Source organism: Salvelinus fontinalis, chromosome 35 (assembly GCF_029448725.1).
Source record: "Salvelinus fontinalis isolate EN_2023a chromosome 35, ASM2944872v1, whole genome shotgun sequence".
NCBI classification, from domain to species: domain Eukaryota; kingdom Metazoa; phylum Chordata; class Actinopteri; order Salmoniformes; family Salmonidae; genus Salvelinus; species Salvelinus fontinalis.
The window spans coordinates 19828187-19850019 of NC_074699.1; the positions used below are offsets into that span (position 1 = coordinate 19828187).

The following is a 21833-nucleotide window of genomic DNA, read 5'->3' on the forward strand; positions in this document are numbered from 1 at the left end:
TTGAGTGACACGAGCCTGCCAGACGAGCTAAACTACTTCTATGCTCGCTTCGAGGAAAATAGCACTGAAACATGCATGAGAGTACCAGCTGTTCCGGAAGACTGTGTGATCCCGCTCTCCGCAGCCGATGTGAGTAAGACCTTTAAACAGATCAACATTCACAAGGCCACAGGGCCAGACGGATTACCAGGACGTGTACTGCGAGCATGCGCTGACCAACTGGCAAGTGGAAGGAAATTCAAGCCACACTTCACAAAAACCACACACATAGATAAGATATAAAGTAAAACTTTATCATGACATACAAGTTTAAAGCCCTGAGAACCATATCTTTATTACTAATGTGAACAAAACTGAATGTCAAAATCACTTTGGAAAAGTGCTCCTCTTTTAAATACAATCAGCACAAACCAGTTTTACAAGCATTTACGTTGTCCCAATTTTGTTTTAATCAAAAGAGAAAACTATAATATCATTATCATGTCCATAATAATAATAATAACAGTACAAAAATATGCACAAACCTCACAGATTTATATACGGAGCATTGTACAAGCCAAAAACAACATAGAATTGATAAATGAGGTATTCAATAACCACTTGCATATGCACTTGTATTACACAGATCAGGTTAGATTTAAATAATAAAAAATCTAATAAAATCCAAACCATCCAGGGACAAGGTTCTGCAGACTTTCAACTTCACAGTTTCTTGAGTGATGTGACCTTGCCTGTAACTGATGACAAAAATCAAAATGCGACAAAACCGAACCAGTCTAAAATAGCATTTAGCAAGTCAGTAGAGACAGCTTTTGGGTCGTCCAAGATTTGCATTTGGATGTGTCCCTCAGTATACATGCCAATTGCATAACTTCAATATCAAATGCAACAATGACTGCAGTCCAATGCCCTGAGGTAAGAGGTAGGGGGTCTTCAAGAGCTCTCTCTAGCACACACACACACACACACACACACACAAACACACACACACAATTGTAGCCCACATAAGCCTGAGCTGTAAACTGAATTCCCAGTAAATGTGGTTCTAACTTGTTGCCCACCCTTGTCATGGTGTGTTCTTAGAGGACAGCACCACCTGCAGTCTCCTACATGGCATTACATGGTTGTTACACACCCTCCTCTAGCATATTCTGAACTTGCTCTCACACTCATACACACGCTCCCTCTCTCATGCAAAGGCTGTAAAGGATACACTGTCAGACAGTCATTGACTAGACTGATTGGAAAAACCAGAAATGTCTGTTTCTAAAACGAGAGAAACGAAAAAGGGTTTTTGTGACACCACCTAAGTGATCAAGCTAACTCGGTCCATCAGAAGAAGAAAAATCGACACAAATAAATAGCATACCTTGGTTTTGAAACCAATAACATGAACGATGAATGCATTAATGTCTGATTGAATTCATAAAGATAATGGAAATAGTTTACGCTTCAAAGGATTAAGCTTGAAGATAAAACAGTCATTCCTAGCAGAGAGCTCCTGAAAGGTTCACTGTTCTCTCACAGCTGATTTTAAGGCAGCAACTACATCTTTCACCTTTATTAAATGTGGACATAATATTTCATCACGATTGCAGGTGTCTCTTTAGTCATTGTATATATGGTGTGGTGTTCCTGTAATCCTGGCCGGTGGTCTGCACTGCAAAAAGCCAACAAATAACAACTAAAACACAGCTTACTAAAGGCAACAAGGCACCCCACCTCAGAGATTACAGGAGATCAGGTGTGAAAGGTTTAGAAACAGTTAAATGCCTCACAGATAATGCTAGAAATTAATTTCATTCAAATCATGTTCTATTAAAAATGCAGAGTAATTACCTGAACAGTATGAGAATGGAAATACTGTAACTGGATGTGTCTGAGAAATTTGGGAGGCCTGAACTTTGAATTGAGACAGAAACCAGTTGTCAAAACAGCTACCCTTTCTGTCTTATTCAATGTAGAGGTTATGCCAAAGGGCCTTGTGTGTCATGCACTGTCCACTGCAGCATAACTCACGGAGGTATATCCCTGGTATGTCAGGTGATGGGTGCCATGCCAGGCAGGACCATACCGGGCCCAAGACTCAATCACAGGTAGGCAAAGGTCTGATTAAGAAGCTAAGGAAAGCAACATGACCAGAGCTGACAACTTTAACAACAGGGACTATAGATGGGCTAGCATGGAACCCATTCTTTACTCCACTGTATCCTACCTAGTGGTTCAGCTAACCCACAGCAGCTAGCCCATAACAGCCTGGGCAGGAGACAGGGCTAGTCTTTGGTATTCAGCTGTGCAACGGCCAGAGGCTACCACACAGCAGAGGATTACGGTGTAAAATACTGGCCACCTGATTGTACACATGCAGAGCAATAATCTTAAATAGATTTTGTCTCATAAAATGCAGTATGAAGTAAACCAAACAAATACAGAGAAAACCAGAGGAGAGCAAGCCCATCCCAGTTCAGCTTGGTATAATAATGTGTCCCCAAGAAAACCCAGTAGTCAAGTCTACGTATGTAGTCCAGCATTCCGGAGGGGTCCACTCCTGTGGACCGTTGCTCGTCGCAGGGATTCAACCCACCAGGTCAAGTCACGCTGGCTTTGCAGCAATGAGGTATGTAGTGTACGTCTCCTTCTAGAGAGTCTGAGGTATTCCTTTGAAGACAGTCTGTTAGACTTGCGCATTCTTTCAGTGGAATCCTTTTTTAAATGACAAAGCGAGTCCATAATAAGAGACTTCACGATGCTTCCTGAGAAAGGGCCCTCTCCCACACGGAGAGGCGAATATGAGGTTTGAAAAGGTATGTGGTTAAAACACTTCAGGTCTGGTCTGCCAGTGTTGGAGGAAAAGCATTGATGGGTGATATGTCTCTCCTCTCTGTTGAATTGAACTAGGGACACACACTGATCCCAGAGCAGGGACCAGAACACCTTCATTACCTTTCTGATTATTATTAGATAGATGCGGGGTGGTGAGCTTGGGGCTTGCTAGTCCTAAACAGATTGACGGATCAGTCAGCTCTTATAACCTCAATCGGTGTGTGAAAAAACATCCAAAGCTAATTCTGATCCTCAGCCCTTTAGACACATTGCCCATCAGTTTCTTGTGTTAGATTGAAGATTAAGTACATCATTCCAAATAGGCTATTGATTGTGGGAGTGACTACTGTATATGAGGTATTACATGGCGATCTGTAGGATCAATAAAGTAGTGCACTCAGAAGCAAAAAGGCTACGGCCGTCGTCATGGGAACTCGAGCGTTGTGATAGGGTTACTGTATGAATGCGTAGGAGGTGTGCTGAGGTGAGTGAGGTTCCGTTGTGAAATTCCCAGAAATTCCCCTGATTTCAACAAGATCAAAAAGGATACAAAAATAAAGTTAATTCAGGTGAAGTATACTACAGCTCCTGAGGTAAAGATACCACTGCAGGTTACTTGATTTGAGGTATGTAAAAAGATAACAAAAAAAATAGTATTAATAATAATAATAATATTAATTCGAAAAAACTAAAATCAAAAAAACAAAAAGCCAACAAACAAACAAAATAAAATTCTTCAAGTTCAGTTGTGAACACCTGTCAGTGGGTTTTGGCTGAGCTCTTTGATTGTGTTTAGCATGTGTTTGGGATAAGAGTGTCTGTGAAATGCATGTGTGTATGTGTACATGTGTGTAAAATGCATAGGTGTGTGTGTGTTCATGTTCTCTTGAGATGTAATTGGGTGTGTGAATTGTGTATTCATAAATGGGTAGCCAAGGTTGACAGGAGCGATGAGGTATTTGTTGTGCACCAGTTTCTTTTTTTCTTATCGATTTATCAATGTACTGTATTCATGCTAGGCCTCGGTGTTGAGGAAAAGCCTGGAGAGTGGGTTGTAGGGTGGCCTGAGCTAAGGGGAGCCACTGGTGGAGGGCTCGGCTGAGCAAGGCCCCTTGGAAGAAGAGGAGGAGCTGGGACTGTGGGCAGAGGTGGCGAACCCAAACCCAGCGCTGGGTCCAGCAGGGGGCACTGTTGCTGCAGTGGACACACTAGTCCCTGGTGTGCCTGACCTCTGTGCAAACAGGGTTCCTACAGGACAGAAGGAGAAACAGAATATTACAGCAAGATAAACAACACAACCAAATCAGTTTATCTCTTACACACACGCTCACACGTGCACACACACACACCTGAATAGAGTGTGCCGTTGACCTCCACAGACACACTGATGCTAGCAGATCCATTGGTGGAGATGCTCAGAGCCATGTCCTGCTGCTTCTCATCTGGAAAGAAAGAGAAAGAGGAAGTGTAAACCACTGTGGGCAGAAAGCAGAATCAGGTACTGTACAATAGCATGCAGTAAGTGAGAATTGGGTGTCACGAACATTTCCTTGTGGGTGTCTTGCAGCATACATCTGCATAACCCACTGAGGAGAGAGAAACACAATCATGTCACAATGACCCCAGGAAAACCCAGGAAAACATTCTGCACTTCCCCTCTCAAAGCTTTTCTTGTGTAGCAGTCATAATGCGTTGATTGTTGTACTCTCACACACACATTCAACACCCATACAGGCTGAACCTCTACTGTGTGTGTGTGTGTGTGTGTGTGAGAGAGAGAGACATGGGGAATAACCAGCATGTGATAACATTAAGGCACCAAACAAAGCATGAGTTATGACGTATATACAAACAGCCAGAGGCTGAGCTGAAGAGGCACAGGTCAGTGAGTCAGCTAGCAGAGTGGGCTGGCAGCCTTTATCTCTGTTGTGCAGTGACCGCTGCCTTGCCTTTATAATGGCTTCTAAATGTCATCGTCCTCTATCTCACGGGGGAGCGGAGGGAATCTGGTGTTGGCTGTGCGTTTTTTCACGGTGCTCAGAGTCAGGCATCGAGGGAGCTTCAGTGTACATCACTAGTGTACTTAAATGTATGCGTTTCCTTAAATGATTACTAGTGCATATCAAGCAATTACTCCAGTCTCGAAAACGTATAGAATGTACTGCATGTGTCGGATACAAACTAACTATGATATGTAACTGTATAGAGTGCCCAGGGGGAGTCAGCCTGGGGACGTACCTCTAGCGGTGGCGCTGTTGCCCAGGCGCAGGTTCATGGGGACCTGGGAGGCCATGGCAAGCAGGTTGTGTTGGAAGGCCTGCTGCATCAGACGCTGCTGCTGCTCCTCTGCCAGGCGTGCCATCTTCCTCTCAGGGCCCTCGCCAGTCTCCAGCTTCTCCCTCAGCTGCTCCAGAGTGGCAGCCCGCGCCAGCCCTGCCACCTGCTGCTGCCCCAGCGACAGGGACATGGAGGTACCACGAGCCGCTGCCATCAAGGAGGGGGTGATCTCTTCTAAAGAGAGGCAGGGTAGGACATGTTACTTTCATGGAAACAAAAATGAGAATAATTTCAGTATTGTAAAATATTAAGAAAAAATTTGATAAAATGACAATTTAACGTAGTAAAATGAGGCCAAAGAAAGGGAGGGAGATCTGTTGAAACAATAACTACCTCTTTTAGAGAAAGAAAAAAAAACACAGCAATTATGTGGGCCATTATACAGACTTTTCTGTAACTGAGCAGCATTCCAATAACATCAAAGGCAAGATCAGATAAGAAAAACAGTTAATGGTAGTGATCCAGCCAGATCCTATTGATGAGGACAGACAGTTGTAATCCAGGCTGGCTGTAAAGTGTCCTGCTCTCTGTGGGAAACATGTTATTAATCAGTAGTAAATGGTTAAGAGACAGTGAACAGCCCAGGGTCTCAGACGCTTTGATCACAAAGGGAGTGCATAGCACATTGATCATCACACAATATACAGTACAATACACACGGGAGAACAGTGGAGGCTGCTGAGGGGAGGACGGCTCATAATAATGGCTGGAATGAATGGAATGGCATCAAACACATGGAAACCACATGTTTTGTACTTTTAGCCCTTTTTCTCCCCTGCTTCCTCCGAAACACAACCCTGCCAAGCCGCACTGCTTCTTGACACACTGCTCGCTTAACCCGGAAGCCAGGCGCACCAATACGCAGGCTCATGGGTCTCCCAGTCACTGCCGGCTGTGACACAGCCTGGGATCGAACCCAGGTCTGTAGTGACGCCTCAAGCACCGCGATGCAGTGCCTTAGACCGCTGCGCCACTCGGATGGTGGAAACCATGTGTTTGATGTATTTGATACCATTCCACTTATTCCGCTCCAGCCATTTCCACGAGCCCGTCCTCCCCAATTAAGCGGTCACCAACCTCCTGTGCTGCAGATATTACATTACACAAGGCCTGCCAATGAGTGTAAAGTGTGTAAAGTACAAAATACTTCTGTAAAGGGCCATTAAGAAATCAGAGCATTTCTTCTTGTAATACTTGTACTGTTCATAATGTCTCTCTACAGTCTGTAGGCTGTGGTGTCTAATCCTATCCAGACAATGAAAGAAAATTCTCCTGTAGTTCCTAACCATTGCGACAGAGAGCGCTACGGCACTATGGATATTTGTTGAGGGTAGCGCTCTGATCAGTCCGATGTGCAAACCCAGAGCGCAACTCTCACTTCTATCTTATTGAACCCAAAAGAGAGCATGGTCTTTCTTTTCCTTTTGCCGAGATGCCTACTGTGTGTTTAGGCTATATCTTAATTCCACTATTTATTTGAATTAATACACTAAAAAGTATTTATAATAATTATTTATTTTCCAATCTTAATCCTTTATTTCCAGTTTTTTATAGAGAAGTTGCTGATCCTTTAATACTCACCTTTTTTGAGAGAGTGGATGGGTGAGGCCAGTAGGCCGTTGAGGCTCCCAGCGGCCCCGGCCCCCAGTGCAGACAGGTGCATCTTGGGAGAGGAGAGGATGTGAGGGGCTGTGCTGGGGGAGAAGCGGAAGAGGCTGCTGCTGTAGCTGGGGCGACGGCCCTCCCGGCGGTTACTGTCGATGGCCGCCTGAAGCTCGCCTGGCGAACTTAGACCTTTCCTCTCACACTCAAAGGGATACAGGTACTTCATGTACCTGAATGAGACAAACATTAAGATATAAGATAAGATATGCAATTTATCGACTTACAGTCATGCGTGCATACATGGGTCTTCAGATCAGAGTACACACAAACATTATATATGCAAACGTATGTGGACACCCCTTCAAGTTAGTGGATTTGACTATTTCAGCCACACCCGTTGCTGACAGGTCTATAAAACCTAGCACACAGCCATGCAATCTCTATAGACAAACATTGGCAGTAGAATGGCCTTACTGAAGAGCTCAGTGACTTTCAACGTGGCACCATCATAGGATGCCACCTTTCCAAAAAGTCAGTTCGACAAATTTCTGCCCTGCTAGAGCTGCCCCGGTCAACTGAAAGTGCTGTTATTGTGAAGTGTAAATATATAGGAGCAACAACGGCTCAGCCGCAAAGTGGTAGGCAACACAAGCTCACAGAAAGAGTCCGCTGAGTGCTGAAGTGCGTAGTGGGGTATCAACACTCACTACCAAGTTCCAAAATGCATTTGGAAGCAACGTCAGCACAAGAACGTTGGGAGCTTCATTAAACCGACTTCCATAGCCAAGCAGCCGCACACAAGCCTAAGATCACCATGTGCAAAGCCAAGAATTGGCTGGAGTGGTGTAAAGCTCGCCGCCAATGGACTCTGGAGCAGTGGAAACGTGTTCTCTGGAGTGATGAATCACGCTTCACCATCTGGCAGTCTGAAATCTTAACGCTACAGCATACAATGACATTCTAGAAAATTCTGTGCTTCAACTTTGTGGCAACAATTGGGGAAGGCCCTTTGCTGTTCCAGCATGACAATGCCCCCATGCACAAAACATAAATGGTTTGTCGAGATCAGTGTGGACGATCTTGACTGACCTGCACAGAGCCCTAAACTCAACCCTATCGAACACCTCTGGGATGAATTGGAACGCCGACTGCAAGCTAGGCCTAATCGTCCAACATCAGTGCCCGACCTCACTAATAATGCTCGTGGCTGAATGGAAGCAAGTCCCCGCAGCAATGTTCCAACATCTACTGGAAAGCCTTACCAGAAGAGTGGGGGGGGGGGGGGGGGGGGACCAGCTCCATATTAATGCTCATGATTTTAGAATGAGATGTTCGACGAGCAGGTGTCCACATACTTTTGTTTGTGTAGTGTAGATGCAGTGGCAGAGAGGTCAAAGTGTTACCTAACAGAGACCATGGTATGTAACAGCCTATGAGCGTGCAGTAGCATCAGCAGCATTGGTATTTCTCCACCCCATAAAAATGTATAAAAGCGAAGCGCATAATAGAGAGAGTAAGAGAGACCACTGAGGATCAATACAGAGTGAAGAGCACTATCCATTAGATAAGACCAGTGGACCGTTGCTGCTGGAGAGAACAGGCAGGCTGAGTAGGCTAGCATTAAAAATACATAAAGGCTCATTAAGGCTCTCTGGTATACAGGCAGCAGTGTAGAAAGCTAAAGCCCTACACAGAGGCTTACAGAACGCAGAGCGCTCGCCCCTCAGTGAAAGCCCACCTCAATTGTTGTGAACTCTGACCCAAATCACATCACAAAATCTACTGGATCAATGGGCTCCTCACACGTGTGATGTAATGGCTGGAGGATGGAATGCAGCGAGAGAGAAGGTGAGTAGTTAAAAGAGAGGGATGTACACACACACACACACACACACACACACACACACACACACACACACACACACACACACACACACACACACACACACACACACACACACACACACACCTAGGGTCAGGATAAATGGACACATGCAACAGACACACACATAGAGGTCACAGAAAGAGACACACATCATAGGGACACACGACTAAGCAGAATGGGGTAGAGAGAGAAAGACTTACTGTGTGCGGAGGGTGAAGGCAGCAGAGGTGATAGAGGTGGGCAGGCTGAGGCCCTTGGTGATCTCTCTCCAGATCTTCTTGTTGATGACCTCCACCAGGCCACCCTTCTCTGTCACCAGCTTGTAAAGCATGTACAGGTCCAGGACCTGCTTGGCCATGATGGGGATGCGGTTCACTGGAGTCCCTGAAGGTAGAACCACACGCATCAAAATGGATCCAAATATCCTGTTGAAGTGACATTGCTGAAGGAGCTGGAATGGTGTGGGTGAGGAGGCTTGTTGCACGTTTTAACAACCTAAAAAAAGTCAACTGTTTTTTCTTTACTCAATATTGTCATAGCACTGTAACGTGCTTTGAACAGTTAATGAAAGTACATTTTCACCCCCCATGGTTTGCTGAAACAAATACACAGGTGATATCGTTACTGCCCTCGGTGACAGAGGCCCATAACTCAGAGAGCCGGTTGAATTAGACTGGGAAATGTAAACACATCGGTATAAAAATGACAAAGAGAACGTATTAGCCAAGTTAAGGCAAAAACAGCTTGACCTGGAAAGAGGGATTTGCAAACAACAAAGTGAACCTGCTCCAGACTTTTGATACAGATGCATTAATCTGGTTAACAGCTTATCTGCAGTAAAGCGTGTAGAAAGTGTGTGTGTCGGGGGGGAGGAGGGAGGGGCGGGGAGGTGTAGCCTAGCCCTGGCCTAGTGTGCACCAGCATAAAAATTTTTTTACTCTCCAGCCCCGACAGGGATGTAGGTCTGCTAATCCTTGGGCGCTAGGGGGGGGGGGGGGGGGGGCATGGTTAGCCCGGTATAATGAAGCTTATTTAGGGGATTGTGGAGAGTAAATCCACACCCCTCGGCTGTTAGCTGTTGTGCTAGTGCTGCCTGGGGCCTGGTGCTGAGTGGCTGCTGGGCATTGAGGACAGCCAGCCTGAAACCAGGCTGAAGCCAGGTCAGCTTTGTGGCACGGTGGTTAATAGCAGCCAATCCTTCCAGCCTCCGCAGGCTGCTAGCAGCTCTAACCTGGAATAAGACCCATTAATGTATTTTTTAAATAGCAATGTGATCAGGCCAGGAGATTAGCCCTGGTCCTGATTCAAAGTCTCAAGTTAGCGGCAGCCAGTCAGTCCACTCCTCCAAGGCACAGGTTGTCTTTAATTAAACCATTAGAGTCATTGGCTCTGACTGGAGGACACATGGGCAAGCTTGTGTAAGTGTTGCTAGCTAACTCTGAGGCGGGGTGTAGCTGCAGAGGCATAACCTCTCATCTCATGTCAGAGGGAAACGTGTGTTAGAAAACACTGCAGACCCTTACGACTAAAGCCTATATACAGTAGGCCATCAACAAAGCCAGCGGTAACTACAGCTAGCTAAGCTAGGAAATCAGAATCCACTACACCTACGAGACAGTGGGAATAGTCTCAGCTTTTCCCGGAATTCCACATTCTGATCTCTAGAGACAATTAACAGACTCCGAAACAGAAAGTACTTTTGCCAAAATAGCCACGTTCTCATCTATAGTACAGTAGTAGTAGTTGAAGTAGTAGTCGTTGTCGTAGTAGTAATAATAAATAAAACAAATCTGAAAGGAGAAAGACATTTCACAAAACTAGGGTACAATATACACATAACATAAAATGAACTATAGATTGTACATGTAGACTATAGATTGCCGCTATGACATAATATCAGTTTCCTGTAAGATTAAGGAAGTGCCAACAGCCCAGTAATGTGTCCGGAGTCCTGTTTCTCTGTGTGGTGGATGAGATGACATCAGGCAGGATGTTTGATTAGCACAGAGAGCATAGTGTCACTACCACCCGCCACCACAGCCCAGCACAAAGAGAGAACAGAGAGAGAGAGAGAAAGAGAGAGAGAGGCCGGGTAGAGGGTAGATAGATCAGGAGCCAGTAGCTCTGCGCTTCCAGAACATACAGCCTATCAAAAGCAGCAGGAATGTGGTGTAAAAAGGCCAGCCTGAGCCCTGGTCAGGCCACAGTTATTTAATGCAGCGCTGCAAGGACATCAATCCTGCATCAAACAATTAGTACAACTGCAGGGGTCAAAGGTTGGCCAGGGGTTATTGATGTCTGAATTAAAGTGCAGTTCAGCAGGAAGCCGTTTTCATACACAGCCAGCCGTATGTCCCCCTGGACAATGAGGCCAGAACAGATAAGCACAAAAGACCTGACCTGCACGGACAACCCAGCATTTAGGCTTTAATTCACACCAATGCCTCTATTCCATTCCAGGAGACTAATATCAATGTTAGGAATAGGACCATCAGGAAGCGATGTAGAGAAGCGAATCAGTATTTTAAATTTAGACAATGGATTTTTACTCTGAAGTAGATATTCTGCCTGCGTAAACAAAATACAAACACTACAATAAACCTAACGGTACAATAAACTTGATGGTACAGAATCAAATGAACACGTTTCAACAGGATCTGCTGAAATGTGAGCAAACTGCAACAACCCATTTATGAAAATGATTAAATGACGTAATTAACCAAAGCCCCTTCAGCTGGACAGGAGGAGATAGAGAAACATTAGTGAAAACTAACAACCCACCAGTCTTTGGTGATAAACATCTGCTCTAGCTCTTTTAGGCCTGTGGGCACAATCAATTTAAACACGTTTTAATCTGGGGAACACAACCCCAGATTCAGTCGATGTAGAAATGAGTAGCAGAGTAGCCATGATAGCAGGCCACATATTGAACAGCTGAAGCATTAGCTCAAGCTAGCGTTAATGTAGGCCACTATTGGCTGCTTTCCCTCAAAGGGCAGCAGAGATTTGTCCACAGCAGCACCGAAACAATTTGTAATTGGCTACAGGCTTCACCTCCCATCGTCCTTTGCCCCGGACTGATTTTCCCCCAGGGACAGGGCCATCAGGAGGCAAGTGATTAATGGCTGTGGAGGTCAGGGGTCATGGTGGTGGGAAGTGCTGTGGTGGTGAAGGCCCCCTGAGCCACTCCCTAACTCCTTCCTCCAGTCGCGGTACTTCCAGTGTTCAGACAGGGCCAGAGCCCAACAGAGAGAGGCCCCCAGGAGGCACCCCACTGGGAGGGAGTTACAGTACAGTAATTGAGGTATTATTTTCAGTAGTGAGCACAGTCCAGCTTAGAAGACACTATGCTGGATAGAGAACAAGACCGAAAGAGAGTGAGACCAGCCTACTGCAGTCTGAACCAGTCAAATCAGTGAGTCACAGTTCCAGGATTGAAAAAACACACCAATGAGACTGGTGTTGAAGCATCCCCTTGTCACATGGTAGGTTTAACCCCCTTCACCATCCATACTGCTCCCTACAGTTCTAAGGATGTGTTCAATCTCCATGTGACAAAAAACAAGGTCATTACATGATGATCCCTGACCAATTTTTTTGTAAAACAGCTGTCTGCATTAAAGAGTTCTATAATAAATAAATGATATAAAGCTGATTTCACATTACTGGCACTCCAGCTGACAGGGGCTGGGGAGAAGAAACAGGAAATGCATTTTCACAGAATGTGTTGCCACGAGGTGTGGGGTTTCACTACCATCCTGCTCCACCTCCTCGGAAGTGAGGGAGGAGGAAAAGAGGAAGGAAAGAGAGGATGGAGAGATGTGAGAGAGAGACAAGGACAGGCAGGAGCGCATTTATAAGCCCATCATTATCTAAAGGATATATTGCTTTCTGTGGACCCCCCTATGCTCTGAGAGAGGGAAGGAGCGGATGAGGTGGATGGGACAGCCAGCTGGATAAAGCCTGGATTACTGCAATAAAAAAGGTGTCAGCCAAAACACAAATGGCCTCTGCCTCATGTCAGTGTCTGAGTCCTTTCAGATGATCCCCCTCCCCCCCGAACCCCTTTGGATCCCCCCCCTTCCCAACCCACCACCAGCAATATCCAAGATTAGACCAAACAAGGGCCTGCAGATCCCCACCACTGTTCTGTTCTGCCTCTCTGTCTCAGACCCACTACAGTCCACAAGCAGCCCTGACTGCTCCTGCTGGATGTTTAGTTTACCCAGGGACCCAGGCCATTTGGTTTACATGTTCATATGTTGAGCCTGGTATTGTCAGAGCCTGCTCTGCCGCTGCTGGAGCAGCGTTTGTTTTATTTTTAATGCCGGGCCGAGGGACATAGAAGGTAAAGTCCAACGACGGTATGGAATTCTTCAGCTATCTTTAGTCTGGGGAGAGCCATTCATATGCATCACATGACTGACCAATTCAGATCAAGTGGTACGGAATACGTATGTGGACACACAGCAGCCAAACAGCCCTCCTATCTAGAGAGAGTTAAAATCACCCCCTATATATGTAGGAGGCCAATAACACCAGGCAGGCGGGGATATAAAAGCACAGCTGGTGGCGGCCAGGCCGGGGGGGGGGGGGGGGGGGGGGGGGGGGGGTAGTGTCTCATGACAAACCATGAAAAATAAACCCCACAACAAACATTTGAAGAGTAAATTACAAAGAGACCTTCCATTATATGTTAAGCTCAATACACAACATGTAAATCACTAGATTGAGGCCTGGGAACGAGAGCCCTTTTTATTTATAGGACAAATCCTTTGATACATCAAGTTTCGTCAATGATAAAGGAACAACAGTAACAACTCACGGAGTAGACCGTGAACTGGCTGCGGTCCAAAATGGGGACGTAATCTCTATCTCCTTGGGAACAATTAGTTCAGTAAGAAGATCAGCGATAAAGGGGTGATAGAAGGAGCAAGAGAGAGGGAGAGAGAAAGATTAAAAAGAGAGAGAGAGAGAGAGAAACATGACTCCCTCCTCTCGGGTCATAAAGACGGGTCACAAAGATGGGTCACCTGGTGAATTGGGGGAGGGGGATTGAAAGGGCGGAATGTGGATAGCGTGAAAAGTGAGACTGTAACCCAAATCCCTTTGGTCCCTCGAGGCCAAGCGGGGTCTGGCTTGGACTACTGGCTGACTGGACTCTAATCAACAGTGCATCAGATAAAGAGGTGATGGGAGGGTGCATCTCACCTGCAGGTAAACATGGCCTGGAAGACGGAAGAGATCTAGCCCTGATCTCAAATCCCTCCATCTCAACCAGAGATCAAACCATAGCCTACACTTTTACATTTGTATTCAGTTTCAGTAGTCTAATATAACCAAATTGTACTGGCGGGTACATCTCTGTCAATACATTTTTTTTAAAGCAAAAATTGGCTTGATGTTGAAATTTGACATGATGAGCACGTTACTAGACGGCTTTTTGATCTCCACTGTGCTTCTACGTTTACTCTCCCCGTCAAAATATGAAACGTCATCATGCTCGTCTGAGGTAATAGAGAGAGACAGGTCTGAAATCAGCTGCTCCTCAAATAACAAAAAAGCAGTGACCACAGAGGTGGTCAACGAGAACAGGGCTGGTTTAGAGGGCAGGTAGGGGACAGAAACCTCTCCACCGGCAGGTGGACCATTGACAGGGTCTCAGTGGACCTCTGCCCCCCCCACTCTTCTCTTTATTTCATAGATAACTGCTCCAATCAATGGACACCCAGATTGACAGATAAAACCATCAGCTGGCGAGCCTCATTTGTAGCCCAGCAAGAGGTGATCAATACAGGAGCATCAGCTGCTGTGGACTGGGGATAGAATAGGGTCTGGAGGAGAGGAAACCAGGCACCCCTCACAACTCAATACAAAACCCTATCTATGGTAACTGCTGATTGGAACATTGAGCTGGAATGGAACAGTCTATATACGTGGACCATAGTAGCGTGGGCTGACATTGTAAACTAGAGAAAGCAATAAAAAGTAGAAGGTCTAGGATCGATACTGTAGCACTGACTGTGTGAGTAAATGAGTACAACACACACCAAGGCTCTTTTGAGACATCCTTTATCCCCCGACAGTACAGACATCTGTCATTCCTTGTTTCCCTTGAAAACCCAACGTGTACCAGTACATTACTGAGTCGTATGTAACGGTACTATATACACCATACTGTATGTCAGCGCAGGGCTATTGTGCTGGTGAAGATCTCCTTCGGGGGCTGTTAACTATTTCAGTCCATCCATCATTGGATGGAGAGGAATCCCAACTCCAGTGCACACAGAACAGGAGACATATGGAGAAATGGACAAAGAGAGAACTAGAGAGAGAAATATAATGTTACATTAACGTTACAACGGTCAGATTGAAACCTTGTCAAATAGAGTAGGGAATCGTCACAGCTCTATTCATTTTGTTTCTGTCTGCAACGTTTACATCCCTGAACACACCCCACAACCAAGTCGATTGATTCAGGAAAGGACAGGAAGAGGTGGGGGTGGGGAGAGGAAGAAAGACACTAAAACATAAAAGAAGGGCGGGCCCCTGATGGTACCGAAACTAAAAACAAATAAGATGGAGTAGATTCCCATCGAGCTAACATCAGGAAAACCCCAATTTCCTTTGGTTTGAAGTGGGGAAAAACAGAGGACAGACGGGTCTGCCTGTGGATGAGCCTGCATCTAAATACAGCTTTGTAATTTAGGCGGGCGGGGTTTTAAAATGACCCAAGACAATCTCAGACCTCTAACATATCAACACGCTGACCACATCTTTGATCAAAAAAGAGAGAAATGTCTGCAGCTAAGAATACTTGTCCTTTTTGGCATCTGTCTAGATTCTAGAAGGCATTTATTATAAAGCAGTGGCTCTGACTGCACTGGGCTGGGGTTGGCCCTGCGGTTCCCACCCTTTCCTCCCTCAGGGGCCCACTCTACTCTGCCAGCCCATCCCCAGCTCCTGCCTGTCTGGACCAGCCCCAGACCCAAATTGCGTCTCAAATAGCACCATATTCCCCATATATTGCACAACTTTTAACCAGGGCACAGGTCAAAAGTAGTGCTCATAGGGCTCGGGTCAAAAGTAGTAAACTATATAGGGAATAGGGTGCTGTTTGGGACACACCCCCAGTGACGGACCGCCCATTTCCAGGGGAAATGAAAGACTGTGGCCTTGTTTCCAAACACGCAGGCCTGATGCCTCCCTTCACTCCACTTCCCCTCTGATGCCTCTGTAGTTGTGGCACCCTCTCCCCTCTCTCCTTTCCCTGTTCCTCCTCTGTCTGTCGGTTACCTCTATCCCTCATGCCCGCCTCCCTTGCAGTCCAGACACGTGGCGGTCTTTCCCCTAGTCTGCTGTCTGTCAGTGTTCCCCCTATCAAAAAGGCGGGGCACCCCAGTTTTAGGGGCTCATTAATCATTCTCTTCAGGACAGGAGGCCCCTTAATCCAGCCCCTCCCCCCACCGCCTGCCCTGCACACTACCCTCGGCCCCTATCCCCCACGGTGTTATCAAGTTTCAGTGGCTGGAACTGTAGCACAATAAACAGAGGGAAAGGGGGAGAGGGGAGAAGAGAGGGAAAAGTGGGTGAGGGGAGAAGAGAGAAGAGAGGAGCGGGGGAGGGAGGAGGACAGAGGAGAGATTTTCCAGTACCATCACATTTCTATTCTGGCCCCAGTCACTGTTCTTTACAGCCATGTTTCACACACTTCTCATAAGGAACTGAAGCTGTGAGCTAGTCATCTATATAACGTGCTGCTACACTCACAGTTGCTACACTCATGGTTTTGAGTTAGTAGCGTAGTGAAACAAGAATGAAATTCAAATAAATGGTTTCTAAATCAGTGTGTGCACCATATGAGTAGCCTGACGTTTTACCACCTGTCAGACCAGCGGGGGAGGTTAGATTCAACAGGTTTGGATTCAGTTGGAAACCATTTTGCTCACACAACACCTACTATAATAGTATGGACAGATGTGCACATATGAAAGAGCTGGTAAAACTCCCAGGCAAGTCATTTCCAGAAACTGTTAAATGAAAATAAAGCCCTATTAAACAGGCCACAGAATGTTCCCATTGTAGCGCTGCTAAAGTGTGTGTGTGAGTGTGTACAGCACAGTGAGCCTCCCTGTCCTGTATTGGTGGGGGGGTGGGGGAGGGCTCTGTAGCGTGAGTGTTAGCCCTGCTCAGAGTGGTAATGTAATGCATACATGGATCCCCTGGAGCCCATTCGTGGTGTAATTGGTGTGGACAGAGCACTCTGTCTCTGGGTTACTGTTAGGGACTTCCACGCGTCCACTGTTCCCACGCCACTACACTACGCAGCCCTGTCCGCCAACACATCGCCAAGCCAACGTGGCCGGCCCTCAGTAAACACAGCTGACTGACCGACAGCCTGGTAACATTAAGACGATTAAGGCACAACTACTGTCAGCCTCGAGATTCAGTCACTAGCTAATAGGCCTGGCTGTGCTGAGCTGGCTGGTGGAGCTACTGTAGTTCAAAGAGAGGCCTGCCTTCAACAAATCCAAATCAATTCAGAGTTTATTAGTCACATGCACAGGGTCGCAGATGTAATTGCAGGGTACAGTGAAATTCTTAAGCTCAGAGTTCCAACAATACAGGTTAAAAAGAAGTGAATCAAACAATAAAATAATAATAAGTAAAATAATAGAATAGAAAAAGATCACACGATGGCATATATACACTGAGTGTACAAAACATTTCCATGACAGACCGACCAGCTGAAAGCTATGATCCCTTATTGATGCCACTTGTTAAATACACTTCAAATCAGTGTAGATGAAAGGGGGGAGAGACAGGTTAAAGAAGGATTTTTAAGTCTTGAGACAATTAAGACATGGATGTGTGTCATTCAGAGGGTGAATGGGGGTGAATGGGCACGACATAAGATTGAAGTGCCTTTGAACAGAGTATGGTAGTAGGTACCCGGCGCACCGGTTTCAGGAAGCTGATTCTTATATTTGGTATACTCAGCGTATGTTTACAACTAGTTTTAAATTCTATACAGCTGCTGCAGTTAAAAGTGGTGATGTGCGTAAACAAGGATACGTGTCCATAGTGACAAGAATACATGTCCATTGGGGTTGAGTGGGGGAAGCAAGTAGTTGACTAGTGGTGGCTATACATGATGCAAAACCACCATCATATCAGTTTCTGTCCCTCTCTCCAGTCTAGTCCTGACTTTCTGGTTAAATGGCACAGACAAGACCGGCTTACAGCATTACAATCTAAATCTTTACTACGGAGGATTTCACTATAATAACCTTAGTTAGCTCTTACTCCAATAGCCAAACAAACCCCCAGCATCAGGTTTTTTGACGCATCAACTTACTACATTACACTCGACACTAAACCATGTTTGGGCGATATACATTCGTGGCCAAAAATATTAGCACCCTCTTTTTTCAAGTAACTCACAGTTTTCCCTAAAAATAAGTTGAAATTGAACAAAGTATTTGGTCTCCACAATTCTTTATTTCACTGTTAATATTACAGAACCTTTGTTTTTGATTCAGAACCTAATAAATCCATTCAACAGAAATTACATTGACAAAATGATTGACACTAGACTTAATATTTGGTAGCACAGCCTTTGGTCAAAATAACTGCAATCATGCACTTCCTATAACCATCTATGAGCTTCCTGCACCTCTGTACCGGCACTCCTCTTGTGCAAACTGCTCCAGGTCTCCCAGATTAGAAGGGTGCCTTCCCCCAACTGCTGTTTTCAGATCCATCCACAAGTTTTCAATGGGATTTAGATCTAGACTCGTTGCTGGCCACTTCAGAACATTCCAGCGTTTTGTCTGGAACTGTTCCTGGGTGCTTTTTGAAGTGTGTTTGGGGTCATTGTTCTGCTGGAAGACGCCTACCATTTATACTGTATCAAATCAAATCACATTTTATTTGTCACGTGCACCGAATACAACCGTGAAATGCTTACTTACAAACCCTTGACACATCAATGCAGTTAAGAAAATCGAGTTAAGAAAATATTTACTAAATAAACTAAAGTAAACAACAAAAACAAAATTGTAACAAAAAAATAACAATGAGGCTATATACAGGGGCTACCGAGTCAATGTGCAGGGGTACAGGTTAGTTGAGGTAATTTATACATGTAGGTAGGGGTAAAGTGACTATGTATAGATAATAAACAGTGAGTAGCAGCAATGTAAAAACAAGAGGGGTGCAGGGGTGGGTCTATGCAAATAGTCTGGGTGGCCATTTGATTAATTGTTCAGCAGTCTTATGGCTTGGAAGTAGAAGCTGTTAAGGAGCCTTTTGGACCTAGACGTGGCGCTCCGGTACCGCTTGCCATAAGGTAGCAGAGAGAACAGTTTATGACTTGAGTGACAGGAATCTTTGGCAATTTTTTGGGACTTCCTCTGACACCGCCACCGTATACTAAGGTATTTCATAATACCAACGGTATGATTTTCAATACAATTTTAGGGAGTTAGGGGCACAGCTGCAAGGGTGCACGCTACACCACCCACTGCTTATAAATATAAGAAATCTAAGATGTAGCAAATTAATGATAACTTGCTGTCAAGATCAAGCTTCTTGGTTACAGCAAAGACATTAAATCACCTCATGGTTCAAGATTCTTGTCGTCAAAACTGTTTTGTGTGTATTTAAAAATATATAAAAAAATATATGTTTTTCCGCCACATTCGGTAATAGCGTATACCCACCCCTGTGTGGTACAGAAACAGTATGAAAGTCTGGATACCGCCCAACCCTACACTACACAAGCTTCCCAATTACTAAACTTTGTTGTTAAAGTATAAAAACATGAGATCCCAAACCCGTTAACACGGTTGCTTAACTCTTGACGTTACACGGGTCTCCTCTGAACAAGGTAAATCCGCTTATAGTTTTAACGCTACACATTTTTTGGAATCACTTCCAAAATGCATTACATTTGGATTCCCTGGTGCCCCTAGCGCAGTTTAAACCCCTGATGATAAATGAGTTCACCAAGGTATGCAACTGTTTTGATAACATATGTATAATGGCTGTGATGTTTGTAATGTTCTAATGTAATGCACGAGTTATTCTATCTTGTAGTTTATATTGTATGTCATCAGGGCACCATTAAAATGAGATCCTGGTCTCCCCTGAATAAATACAAGTTACAAATAACAACATGACAAGACAGGACACTGCTTCATAGGCAGCAGGGACAACTGGGATGGATCAAACTACTCACTAGTTCGGGGGCTCTATCTTTTTTGTTGGAAAGGTGGGGGGGGGGTGTTAAACACTTGTCTTAACCCCACTCTCTCTCCGTCCCGTGATACCCTAAACAGAAGTCTCTCTCACTCGTTCTGTCCATCAGACCTAGGCACCATTAATCATCTCAAGTGGACAGGGCTGACAGGCATTTGGCTGCTTGGAACTGGGGTTTTTTTCTTCGTAAAGTGCCCGTTTCTCCTACAGTCTCCCTTACTGCCCCCTCCACCTCCCTTATCCCCTCCCTCCCAGCCCCCATCCCATCTCAGAGCAAGAGGTGAGGGATGGGTGTCAAACCAAAGCAAACAATCACCCATCTGCTTAAACTGAAGCCTTTAAGACGGTTAATAGCAACACAACAGTGTCAAAGTTTTTCTCCACGTTCCCAACGAGAGAGAACGCAGGAAGTGAAACGGATACGATAAACAATAAGGCTACAGGAAAACACAGCAGCTAAACACTCCTGAGTCCTCAGCCACCAACTGAAGAGGAAACGCTGCTGCTGTTGCTGCTACTCTAATGTGGGGCGCGTCAATGGGCCTCTTCACAGGCTCATTGGGTGTATGACAGCTGGTGAAATTCCTCAACAATGAACACACAAACACGCCTGTTTTTAGGCACACAAGGCCAAATGGTTTTCTCTCGTAAGCTTCCTTTCAGTTATTTCCCACTTCCCAAGGACCTGGGGGGGGGGCATGAAGTGGGTAATTGCTCCTCCATTTGCGCCTCTCAACCTTCCCATTTCCTCTTTTCTTTCTTTCACTCCTCAGAAACTCACACTCTCTTCTCCAACTAACATCTTTGATCAGCTGTCAGCTGTCCAAATATATTCAATATCATTAGCTTAGAGTGTTTTCTCCTACTTCAAAACACGGTAATATAATGAGAAAAATGTTTGACACTCAAAGAACAAAGAACAACAAAATGAAATGCAGTATCCAAGTATAAATCTGTATTTCCATTTGATGGTGCAGCAGAAGCCACAAAAACAAACCAAAAATGGAGTACAGTGCCTCATAACAGGGCCAGAGATCATTTTGTCAGAGAGATCACCGGCCTGGCCTGCGAGGCAAGCGGCTGAGGGTTGCATCTCACGGTAGTCCTGGGGAACGTGTGCTGTGCTGCGGCCCTGTTCTCACAGCCGAGTGGGAAGACAGCCAAGCAATTTGTTCTCCATGATTAAGGCCCCGATTTAGGAGACAGCGGAGGTCAGCCAAGTGCCGCTTATTGAAGTAGAAAAGAGGAGAGGGGGGCTCTTTCTCTCTCAGGCCACAAAGAGGTATTGACAGGGTAGCCACGTAGGTGAAATTCTTTGCTGCACCATGGTAATGACGGGATAGAGAACATCTCAGCTAAAAGCATTGACCTTCTGGTTCTAGAATGATCCTGTGATATCATCAATAAAGAAGCCTGGGGGTTATCACTCTCTCAGTGAATCTTATTGGAAACACAACACAGCTATAAATCAGGACTCACCCATCACCACTCACAATTATCTTGAATAACTTCTTTGACTCATCACTGCTGCTACTGTTTACCATCTGTCACTTTATTCCTAGTTATATGTACAGTACCAGTCAAAAGTTTGGACACACCTACTCATTCAAGGGTTTTTCTTTAATCTTACTATTTTCTACATTGTAGAATAATAGTGAAGACATCAAAACTATGGAATCATGTAGTAACCCCCCCAAAAAGAGTTAAATCAAAATAGATTTTGTATTTGAGACTCTTCAAAGTAGCCACCCTTTGCCTTGATGACAGTTTTGCACACTCTTGGCATTCTCTCAACCAGCTTCATGAGGAATGCTTTTCAAATAGTCTTGAAGGAGTTCCCACATATGCTGAGCACTTGTTGGCTGCTTTTCCTTCACTCTGCGGTCCAACTTATCCTAAACCATCTCAAAATGAGTTGAGG

The 21833-nt window shown here is 45.2% G+C and overlaps 1 protein-coding gene across 3 annotated transcripts in view; it reads right to left on the minus strand.

The window, feature by feature from the left end:
• Nucleotides 1–272: 272 nt before the first annotated feature.
• Nucleotides 273–21833, minus strand: part of LOC129834477 (AT-rich interactive domain-containing protein 3B-like) — a 65025-nt gene continuing 43464 nt past the window's right edge. Inside the window, exons 5-10 of one of the 3 annotated variants that reach the window (XM_055899496.1) lie at nucleotides 8851–9034; nucleotides 6742–6995; nucleotides 5062–5331; nucleotides 4368–4409; nucleotides 4173–4265; nucleotides 273–4071 (exon numbers count right to left, since the gene is read on the minus strand). In XM_055899496.1, the coding sequence (XP_055755471.1) occupies nucleotides 3893–4071; nucleotides 4173–4265; nucleotides 4368–4409; nucleotides 5062–5331; nucleotides 6742–6995; nucleotides 8851–9034 (1022 nt within the window). In that variant the 3' untranslated portion in view covers nucleotides 273–3892. Of the gene's footprint in view, nucleotides 4072–4172; nucleotides 4266–4367; nucleotides 4410–5061; nucleotides 5335–6741; nucleotides 6996–8850; nucleotides 9035–21833 lie in introns of all 3 variants that reach the window. The other 2 variants (XM_055899495.1, XM_055899497.1) reach the window with 2 other exon arrangements.